An 11,509-nucleotide genomic window follows, 5' to 3' on the forward strand; every position below is an offset into this window, starting at 1 on the left:
TGCGTGGGTGCGTGGGTGCGTGGGTGCGTGGGCGCGTGGGCGCGCGTGTGTGCGTTCGCGTGAACAAGGAAGGATGACGCGACGAGTTCCGTCGCCCATCTCGTCCGCGTAAGCTAATGCCAAAGTAAAATAGGTGCCTCACGCCACTGATTTATTAATTATCAATATTATACCTAATTTCTATGAATAAATATTCAAATTTGGCCTCTACCACACACGGCATATATTATTTATATTCCAATGTCTTAAATTTAAAATTATTATTTTTATTACACGCATTCTTATTATTTATTTATTTTTTTTTCTTTCTTATACAATGAATTTTTAATCAAATAATATTTTGATAAAATATTTGAATAATTTTAGCTTTATTTTTCATTAATTCCTATAATCAACAATTTTTACAATTAAATACATTTACTCTTTTGTCTAATATTACGAGACGTAAGCTTATATTACTGAAATGAAAAAGTAAAAAAGATTATACATAGTTCACATCATTCAATTGTTTATTTGTAAGAGGAAGTGCGTCATTACAATATGTATATTATGCGTGCTTAATTAGAATTGTAAACGCTTCGCTGTAAACGTAAAATGAATTGTAAACGCTTTCTCAACATACGTTTGACATGTTATTCTCTGCATTTTACATCTACGTGGCCTCGCTGATGCTCCAAAAGAGAATTAGAAAAAAGTAGCGCTATGATTGCACTAGAAATTTATCAAAAATAATACAATATAAACGTATATTATATTCAGAATTAAAAGGAGTCGAGTCCAAACAAAAAATCTCAAAATTAAAACGACGGCTAAATCGGTATGCAAAATTAATTAGTGTAATATTAAATTAATTTATTCAATGCATCCGGTTACACTATATTATGAATAATATTTATGTATATATAAATTTATTTATTAACAATTTATATTGGAGCTTTGTTCGTAGCATTATATTTCCAAAAGTTTACCAAACTTTTTCTTCGATTATTGCGAAATTCCACATAAATCTTTCATTTTAAATATAATAAAGAATACAAATTTTCTCGAATGTTATAACAATCATCTTAGTTTGGTTTAGTTTCTGCTATAATTTTAGTTAATTTAGCTTTTAATGTAATTTACTTTCTGAATAACGTTAAATGCATAGAAAGTGAATTTAGAATTTAATATTTTAAACTCAGCGAATGTCAAATTACCAATGCATTGACGATGCCGTAGAACGTTAACGATTGTTTCTCACTTGGCTAACGTTTCGGCCTATTTTAATCGCCTAATAAACTTCATAGAATTTAATAAAAATTCATCTGACATGTTGTGTCAGATTGCATTGTCAAGTACTAATTAATCTGTGAAACCGATCTACCTATCTATCCTACTTACGTTAACATAAGTTACTAATGAAAAGTATTCACTGATAAAGTCGAAGAATGACGCTGACGATGGAAAATGCAATATGAAATAAATTTGAAATTGTCAAGCAAGTAGCGAGTGAAGCTCAAACATAAGATTTTATACGTTCCTTGTCTACCCCCGTTAATTAAACATTGATTCTTTTGAGAAAATAAATTCAATCGCATTTAAATGCTCAAGTATTAGAAAATAAATCAAATTTTTTAATTCAAATGAAATGGAACAAAATTCTCATTGATGTTTGTATTCGAAATTAGAGTGAATTTACAGGATTTCAATTTAAATTACATGCATTTTAAGTGGATAGACTACTAATATGAAATGAATAATACGGTAATAGAAGTATAAGTAAGAAATTGCATTATTTGTTACAAATTTTAACGTTCATTCGCGTTTTTTCCTTATTTTTGTTTCTTTTTTTTCAAATCAGCTGAGCCTGGGTGTTGTAATTTAAACGGCCAAAACAAGCTTCAAATAAGCTAGAATTATTAAAAGAAAAGAAGATAAAATGACGGAGAAAGACTACGCGCCGTTAAGTACAGCTTGCGTTAAATCATTAAATGATAAATTTTATGAAAAAAGAAAAGCTGCCGCTCTGGAAATTGATAAGTAAGGTTATGTGATATTTACTTTATTTATGCATTAATTTGAAAAATTTTTAAATACAACAGCTAAATACAGATTAATTTGTGTTGTTAATTTTGTAAATGGTGTTTCTTATGTTTTCTATTAATTTACAATGTTAAAGTGTTTAATATAATTAAAATTGTTCTTAAGAATGGTTAAAGATTTTGCTGCACACAACAACACGGCTCAGATAAAGCGATTATTTAAAGTATTGGGACAAGATTTTGCTACATCTCATAATCCACATGGTCGTAAGGGAGGTTTAATTGGATTGGGTGCGATGGCAGTTGGGTTGGGAAGTGCCAATACTGCAAAGTACATGGAAGAATTTATTCCTCCAATTTTAGTTTGTTTCAATGATTCGGATCTTAGAGTGAGGTATTGTGCCTGCGAGAGCCTTTATAATGTTGTGAAGGTGGCGAGAGGTGCTATTTTACCATATTTTACTGACATTTTTGGAGCTTTGAGCAAATCAATGTGCGATTCTGATCAAAGTGTAAAAAATGCTACCGAATTACTAGATAGACTGATGAAGGTATGCGTAACTACGTCGTTATTATTTAATATTAAGAGCACTGCCACCTAGTAAAATCAAGTAAATGTGAAAGTTTTACATCGATTTTATTAAATCTTAATTTTACTAGAGGCGATATTAATATACATAGTTAAAACAAAACAAAATTAAATTACTGCACGTAAAACTATAAAACAATAAAACGTACTGTTACATCGATAATCTATTTAATATAATTATAAATTGGACTAAAAAAAGTTTTTTGCCTATAGGATATTGTCACAGAGAGCGATGATTTTGATCTATTAGCCTTTATATCAGTTCTTAGAGAAAGGATGTATACAAAGAATCCATTTGGACGGCAATTTATTATATCATGGATATTAGTTTTGATTTCAGTACCTGATATTGACATGGTAATCTATTTAACAGATATTCTTGATGGTTTATTTAAAATTCTTGAAGATCCAATACCAGAGATAAAGAGATCCGCTGAGACAGTTTTCATGGAATTTCTTCATAGCATCAAGTTGGATCCGTCGAGAGTAGATTTTGCAGGAATGATAAATATACTTATTTTACATGCACAAAGTTCGGACGAACTTCTCCAATTGACTGCGATTACTTGGATGGACGAGTTCATTCGATTGTCGGGTCAAAATCTCTTGCCTTATACTTCTGGTATATTTATAGCAATATTAACTTGTTTATCTTATGATGGCGACACTCGTAAAATAATAAAAGAAACCGCTACTCATGTAAATGATAGTCTTTATAAATTGATAATTTCAAATAGCAAAGAGCCCTCAATAACCGATAGCCTTGATCTCTCTAGTATCATTGAAGTTTTGACAAAACACTTAATGCTGCAACAAATACCTGTTCAAACAAAAGTAACCGTGCTAAAATGGATATGCCACTTGTTAATGAATTTACCAGACAAAATGTACCTTCACAATGAGGAATTATTTCCTGTTCTGATGAAAGTTTTAAGCGACAATTCGGAGGAAGTTGTTCAACAAACATTAGTCGTTATGTCCGAACTGATTAACTTAAAGTCTACAAATATTGAAGAAAATAAGTATTTTACTAAGTTTATGGTGAATTTATTACGACTATTTGCAACTGATAGACACCTCTTGGAAGATAGAGGTGCATTTATTATAAGAGAATTGTGCGTATTGCTCAATCCGGAACATATTTTTAAGGTTTTAGCAGAGATCTTGAGAGAAGAGCAAAATCTTAGGTTTGCTGCTATCATGGCACAATCTCTTCATACAATTTTATTGACAAGCTCCGAACTTTTTGAATTACGAAATAAATTGAAGGATCTGAAGACTGAGGTGAATAGCAACGCACAGTATCCAATAATTTTATTGCAAATTTATATAATTTCAGTTTTTTTTTTTAATTTAGGAAAGTGTCCAAGTATTTATTCAATTATACAAGTCGTGGTGCCACAATCCTGTAGCAACCATGTCTTTGTGTCTACTCACACAAAACTACGGTCATGCCTGCGATCTTGTTAAATATTTGTATCCTTTTAATGTATTGATTAATGTATAATATTTGTAGTCGATTACAAATGTTTGAGAAACAATATTTTTAAATAAAATTACATTTTGTTACTATATCAATGGGCATATCTTCTTTAATAATTATAAATTTTAGTGGAAACATTGAAGTTACCGTAGAATTTCTAACCGAAGTTGATAAATTAATACAACTTATTGAATCACCAATCTTCACATGTAATATTTTACTAATATTTCACTAATTTTACACGTTACATTAAAAATATATTATGACATTATTATTATAGTACTAATACCAATATACTTTTAAGATTTGCGACTAGAACTTTTGGAAAAGAACGAATCTCTAGTCTGTGCTTTGTATGGCCTTCTTATGATTCTACCACAAAGCGAAGCTTTTTTCATGTTACATCGTCGACTATCGGCTGTGCCTGTAAATTCCAATCGTGAAACAAAAACGCCTCAAACAAAATCAGAATCTATAAGAGATACAATCGATTTCCAGGAATTATTTCAATATTTTATAGATACTCAAGAGAAACACAAAGAACAGAAACATAAACAGAGACAGACATTGTTAGCTAACACCAAAGAAGTAGCCAACCTTGTTCTTTAAAATGAAATCAACATTTTATTATTGTATATACATTAATATGTTAAAAACATTATTTATAAGCTAATCTGTCATTTTATAATCTAAAATAAAAACAATTTTGTTATTGTTATAATATAGTTTTTAATTCAGTCTTGCGTTAGTGCCTACTCTTCTTAATCCAATTAATATAATTTATAATTTAATGTAAAAATAATTACTATTCGCCACCAATATTGCTCAAAATAAAAATTTTTTCTACTCTTTATAAATAAACAATATCACAACTTTCATACGTACATTTTAACCAAAGTATTAAAGCATAATTTAATTCTTGTAAACAGTATCGTTTAAATAGTATCGAACAATTATTGCTCAATAGCTTATTTTTAATTTAAACAGCCATTGTATTTCATTTTAATATTTTTCTTTCTAAATTTTAAGTATTGTTATTAGAAAGTAATTGAAATCGGTGTTGTGTGAAGTTGTTATTTTGAATACGCTAGTAAATAACATGAATTCGTGTTTACTTTTTTTTTGTTCAAAATAATTATAATAATGGTAAATTTATTGAAACTATAAACTTTTAAAATTAACAATGTATGTGAAAATCGCTAAGATAGTTTTTTTTATATTTGTAAGAATTATAATGTCGTTTATATCGTATAAAAATTATTTAAAAACAAAACACACACACACACACACACACACACACAAACACAGGCGCGCGCAAACGGAAATTATTAAAACTCTGAAAGAGGAATAAAATGATAAATATTTTGTTAATATAATGTGTAGATATTAAATAAAAGCATTTGTTTCATGCTCTATCATGAGATGTAACATTTTATTTTACAAATAAATCCATTAATATCACTAGGCCATGTAAGTTATTATTTTTTCATAAAATGGATAATTTAATTAATATTTATGTAAGGTTATATTTTGTTTTGTAGGTTTAACAGAGATTGTTTAACGAATTTTTAATATATAATTTATAAACTTTCAACTATTTACATAAACAATAATAAAAATTAATGATCATTGATTTCGTTTAGAAACGATAAGAAATATATATCGTACAATATACGTGTAATAAATAAGATTATATAAAAAATATATAGCTTTATGTATAAATTTTACCATACTAATTATTTACTAATTAAAAGCTAAAAAAAAAAAAGAAAAAAGTTTGTTGTATTTAAAAAATACTGCTATTCATTTTTTTTGGTTAAAAAAATAGTTTTTAATACTTAGCAAAGGTAAATGAAATTTGGCTCAAGAAAATTGATAAAATTTTAAAACTGCCACAATTTTATATTTAATTCGTTAAAATAGAACTCGTATTATATTACAGATTTAAAGCGATTAAGTGATAAATAAATAAATAAATTGTCCGTAATTTCGAATTCAGGGCATAATATCATCGTTGCATAATAACACTGCGCCACGGCCAAATATACTCGGTCAGATCAGAATCGTAAATCACTACACTTGGTGTAATGAATTAAGGCGAAAGAATTAAGACGAACAAACGAGGTAACGATGTTCGTTAAATGAAATGATTATTGACGCGTCGTCATTGCACTTTGAGTCCTTATCGCTATGACCTCGTAAATCCTCCGGCTAATTGCCCATAGTCAAAAGATGGAGCTCCTCGGTGGAGGATGTGCTCGCCATCTCGTTGAGAGTCCAATTGTTGAGCTCATCGACGAGTTTATTATTCTTATAAAGTACCATGAGTATTTGCTTCTGCATCGAGCATATGTCCTTCCATTTGCCCTCCTCCATAATCGCACGACGTTTTCTGAGTTCGTTCACTTCGCTCTCGGACTCATTCATAGTTTTGCTGGACTGCTGACTCATTCTCGGCAGCCAAGAATCTATCGAACGGCATATGTGGTCGTATCGCTCCTTGCCTTCCTGAGACAGGCTCAACGAGAAGCTCTCCAGCATGCGGTTGTAGTTGTCGATGTCCTTGTCGAGGATCTGCGTCTGAAGGAACACCGTCTGTGCCATTTTGTACCAATCGGCGAGGCATTCCGAGTGTTGGGTTATCGCGGGGATCACCTGCTTCTCCAGGAGATCCTTCATGCGACGTCCGGTCTCGGTTACCTTCAATTCGACAGAGGCTTATTATTTTATTACTACTCTCTTGGCCTAATGATTTTAAAAAATTTTCAAAAATTATTTCAAAATTCGAGCCGACGGGCTTGTTAAGCAATAATGCCTGGATAATTCCTCCTATAGACGTGCGAATTGTGCTCACACGTCCGCGGGGAACATTGATTAATTTTATGTCTCTTAAGAATGCAAACTAAGCTTAAAAGAATTTTTTTTTTTCAACTTTGAAAATTATGCGCATTGATGCTTTAAGGAGCTCTTGTAGAAGAGCGGCTACTCAAGGAGCACAATAACTCTTCTAACCCCTTCTAATATTTATGAATAATTTAATGATAATTTCCGACATTTTACAATTTGCAATTGCAAGTTGTAAGCTAACAATAATACGAGCACACGCGCGGACATTCCATTTTCAATTTCCCTTAAAACATATTGTAGTGCACTTTAAAGTGCACTCACCTAATCAAATGTATAATTACTAATACGCGAGTTTTTACAATATCGTGTAAAATCATTAATACGCGTTTTATTTAAAATTTTAAAATTATAATGAATTTACGAATAATTAAAGTAATGGTAAAATTATATATATCTATAATACGAATTCATATAAATCATCGTAAGAATATTAATAATTAATATATCAATAATAAACTAGGTAAAGGTAGTTTTATTTTCTTTTCTTTTAACAATGTTAATCGCAAATCATAGATAATGCAGTGTGAGGGGAGGGGTGGGGTGGGGTGGGGAGGGGGATGGGGGGAGGGGGGATTGGAGTAGAGTGGAGTGGTGGAGGAGGAGGTGGAAGTGAGAACTTAACCAAGTACTAATGACTCAATATCATCGAGTTTCGCTTATTACCAATAACTTTGCAATTCACTTGTTTCCCATTAAAACAAACATTCTTCGCTTTCAAATGCCAAATCTCACACTCACTTTAATGCGCTCCAGAACATGAAATTGTTCGTCATTGTACGTGAGGCTTCGCGTGGCTCGATCTCGTAAAAGATGCTGCCAACCATCTCTCAAGCGATCGACCAAGGTCGCGGCTTTTTGACTTGCTTTACTTGCCCATGGGCACCATAATCCACGTGTGTTAGTATCCCATTCGCTTCTCAAGCAATTTTCCTTAACATATCTATATAGAGAACAAAACTATATGTTAGGAATTGAGATTTAGAATATTGGAAAAGATTCATGCTCGAATTAAAAATTGAACATTGTAAAAGGATTATTAAAATTTTATGAAAGTACATTTTTTATAACTTGAACGTTCTCAAAATATGCATAGGATGACTTTAACGTAAACGAACTTTTAATCTTTTAATCGTTGCGCCCGTTATACTGCTCATTATTGTTATTATTATTATTATTATTATTGTTATTGTTATTATTATTATTATTATTATTGTTATTGTTATTATTATTATTATTATTATTGTTATTGTTATTATTATTATTATTATTATTGTTATTGTTATTATTATTATTATTATTATTATTATTATTATTATTATTATTATTATTATTATTATTATTATCATCATGTCAATTATCTTAAACATTTAATGTAATTAAAGCACGGATTTAAGCATGATATTATTATATACTAGGCATTATTATACATAATTGGAGAATTAGCTCTGGTGCTTTGGAAATAAATTCAGATTATAATTTAGAAATTAAATGAAAATTTAGTTTCTACCGTTGATGCAATTGAGATATTGCAGGTGCCAATTCTCCGAATAGTTCGTTACTCTTTACGTCCAATTCCTTCTTCCAGCTTTTCACTTCAAAGGATGGGACTACAGAATTTTGCGTTGCAGATGATAAATTCGATCCTGTTGGTGATGTCGATAATACACTAGTCGAAGAGCTTGATCCTTGATTTATACGAATGCCTAGAAACACTTGCTTAGCTATGGCTTCTCCTCTCTCGATAGCTATCGCTAGATCCTCTACGGCTTTAGTGAAATCCTTGGCTCTTTGACACTTTTCCAGAGCTCTACCAAGTTCTGTGACTAAATAATTAACAAACGATGTAACTGCATCCTGAGACAATTTGCTGCATCTTGCTATTTTGTCGATTCTCCTTTTGCACTCGTGTCCAACCGAACAAGCGGATTTGGCTTGACTGGCGTCGATCTCTACTGACACTAAATTGGCAAAAATGGGAAATTTTGGAAGCTCTGAATCTAACGGCACCATTACGTTGTTATTTTCTCTTGAGAATAAATGTAATGGCTCGTCCACTGACGTCAATGGATAACCTTTTCCAGGAGTTGAGATTTCTACTAGTTGTAAAATGGATATCTGACCCTTTAGAAGTATCTGAGACCTGGCTGGGATACTCGTCTGATCATGGATGTGAGCTTGAAATGCAGCAAAACGTTCCTCCTCTGGATGTAAATATATTTTTATTAAATTACCTCCATGAACGTCAAAAATGTTGATAGCTGGTCGTCTGCAGAGAGTGTCCGTAACTCTGGAGAAAAATCTATCAAAACTCCAAATTTTTTGTCGATCGACTTCTAATAATCCCGCCAACAGAGGGGTAACGTATCTCCTTAGACCGGCACTTAAGCGACAACTGTGCGGTAATTCTCTACTCCAATCGATTGGGCCGTTTTCTGTCATTTGCGCACCAGCTATGACACCGGATGCCTTTTTTGTAGTTATATAAAACATGGTTTCTCTATTTCTCCGACCACCGTGTGGCCTGAATGGCAATTGGCCAGTTGCCACGTGATACAAGGTTACACCTATCGACCAAAGATCCACCGTCGCCCCAAAACTTTTATCCACTGGTTTCCTAAGTACCGCTCGCTCGTACATATCTGGATGAAGGTATTCCTCGGTTCCGTATAATGACACAAATTGTTGATCTTCTTGTAATTCTCGAGCAGCTCCAAAGTCAGTTAATTTATATATAGTGCTACCATCATCCGCTATGAATTTCATAATATTTCCAGGCTTGAGATCGCGATGAACCAAATTATTGTCTCGTAAATGCTTCATACCAGCCGATAAATGTTCCAAAACAAGTAAGAACTCTTCCTCTGCTAGGCCATACGTATTTTCAGGATCGTCTAAGATGTTAAATAAACTACCGCCTGTGCAGAGCTCCATTACTATAACTTTTCCTCGCCCATCCTGTTCTTCTTCGATGGCTAACAGTTTAACAATATTTTCATGCTTCACTTTACGCAAAACTTCAAATTCTCGCATTTGTACATCGTGAGGCCGCATGTGACTAACTTGGTTGAACGTCTTTACAGCTACTGGCTCGCCATTATTTTTATTCACCCCTTGAAATACGGCGCCGGTTGCTCCTTTACCCAGTACGCTAGTCGTGCACCACACATAATTGGCAGAGCCACGTAAAAACGACATGATCTAATATCTGTAAATTAAAGATGCATTAAGGAGCAGTCAAATTCACAAATATATTAGAAATAACAAATAGAACAACGAGAAGCTGACATTATTTAGTGTTTTGTTATTATCTGTATAAATGACTTGTCAACTAGTCAGAAGAATAAGAAGGACAATTCCTCGTGCGAAACTATAAACATTAATTAAGGCACGGTTAGAGAATTTATTGACGTTAATTTTATTCCATCTTAAGAGCAAGACAATATCATTCAAAGAAGTTAGAAATTTTTATTTCTACCCATTAATTAAATTTATTTATTAAACTCACTCTACAGAATATTGACAACACGACCAAATAAAAGCTAGTAAGCTAGTTAACGTATCCACTTCTTAACCATCGTTTCTTCATCCTCCAATATTTTCAGTAAATGAACGCTGTCCATAAAACAAGAACTTGCACATAAGTGCACGATTGCACAGTCGAGAAAATTAAATATTTCATTCTATCGGTTACAGTAAGTTTTTAAAACAGAATACTATTTGTTCGAATGATATTGCGTTGTCATAATAAGAATTACCGTGTAAAGTAAGGAAACGAGAATTAAGAGAAAGTCATAATGCATCTCAGATATTAACTACATTATGAACTGGCGAGTTTAAACTTACGGCTGAGCTACTTTGAAACGAATCGTTTCAAATTGAATTAATTGACGAGGAAAACACACGCGCACGCACACGCGAACACACACGCGCAAGAAGGGTCACAGTCACACACAGGCGCACGAACAAATATTATCTCTATGCATTCGATGAAGAAAACATCTCGCTTATTCCGGAGAGTCCAGGATCCAGCCTCCACTCCAAACTGTAACGAGTGGACCTATTTACTATCAGCATCGAGACACACTCAACGTAATGACATTCGCATTGAATATCATTTTATCCTCATTTCCGTGTGCGTGCGCGTACGTGCAGCAAGAAAACACTGACTCTTAGAGCTCGATCACTATTGGCTATTTATTATTTTGTTATTAATCGCATTGTAACCATTTTGGATGATTCTTTATACTCGAGTGGGCAGGAGGTATAGCGTAAACCCTTTTACAGTTTGGATCTTCAAAATTGTTTAAAACTTATCGTTGTGACACATCGTTATTACCTATTAGAAATGCGCAACTCTGCATTTACGTACGAACACACGCGCGCGTAAAATATGGCTGTCACAACATCTTCTGGGGAGAAAAAATTAACCTTATAATATAAATTGTGCATAATGTACGTAATATAAACCCCCGATTAATAATTAAATTGTTCATCTCTCCTCTATCTTCT

General features: G+C 32.4%; 2 protein-coding genes across 4 annotated transcripts; one reads left to right on the plus strand and one right to left on the minus strand.

The window, feature by feature from the left end:
* Positions 1 to 1,841: 1,841 nt before the first annotated feature.
* Positions 1,842 to 4,761, plus strand: LOC105359203 (protein VAC14 homolog). The gene is made up of 6 exons (XM_011495719.1): positions 1,842 to 2,019; positions 2,188 to 2,572; positions 2,824 to 3,894; positions 3,968 to 4,086; positions 4,223 to 4,302; positions 4,398 to 4,761. The coding sequence occupies exons 1-6, from the start codon at positions 1,919 to 1,921 to the stop codon at positions 4,700 to 4,702; spliced, it is 2,061 nt and encodes a 686-aa protein (XP_011494021.1). The 5' UTR covers positions 1,842 to 1,918; the 3' UTR covers positions 4,703 to 4,761.
* A 1,391-nt stretch (positions 4,762 to 6,152) lies between these two features.
* Positions 6,153 to 11,274, minus strand: IKKepsilon (I-kappaB kinase epsilon). Of its 3 annotated transcripts, none has more exons than XM_011495723.1 (4): positions 11,225 to 11,274; positions 8,508 to 10,205; positions 7,739 to 7,940; positions 6,153 to 6,793 (listed from the first exon to the last, which is right to left on the minus strand). In XM_011495723.1, exons 2-4 carry the CDS (start codon positions 10,193 to 10,195, stop codon positions 6,305 to 6,307), a joined length of 2,379 nt encoding a protein of 792 aa, XP_011494025.1. In that variant the 5' UTR covers positions 10,196 to 10,205; positions 11,225 to 11,274; the 3' UTR covers positions 6,153 to 6,304. The 3 variants fall into 3 exon arrangements, with proteins under 3 accessions (XP_011494025.1, XP_011494024.1, XP_011494023.1); XM_011495722.1 differs by lacking the exon at positions 11,225 to 11,274 and adding an exon at positions 11,009 to 11,215; XM_011495721.1 differs by lacking the exon at positions 11,225 to 11,274 and adding an exon at positions 10,506 to 10,630.
* Positions 11,275 to 11,509: the final 235 nt, after the last annotated feature.

Source organism: Ceratosolen solmsi, unplaced genomic scaffold, assembly GCF_000503995.2.
Source record: "Ceratosolen solmsi marchali unplaced genomic scaffold, CerSol_1.0 scaffold11, whole genome shotgun sequence".
NCBI lineage: Eukaryota > Metazoa > Arthropoda > Insecta > Hymenoptera > Agaonidae > Ceratosolen > Ceratosolen solmsi.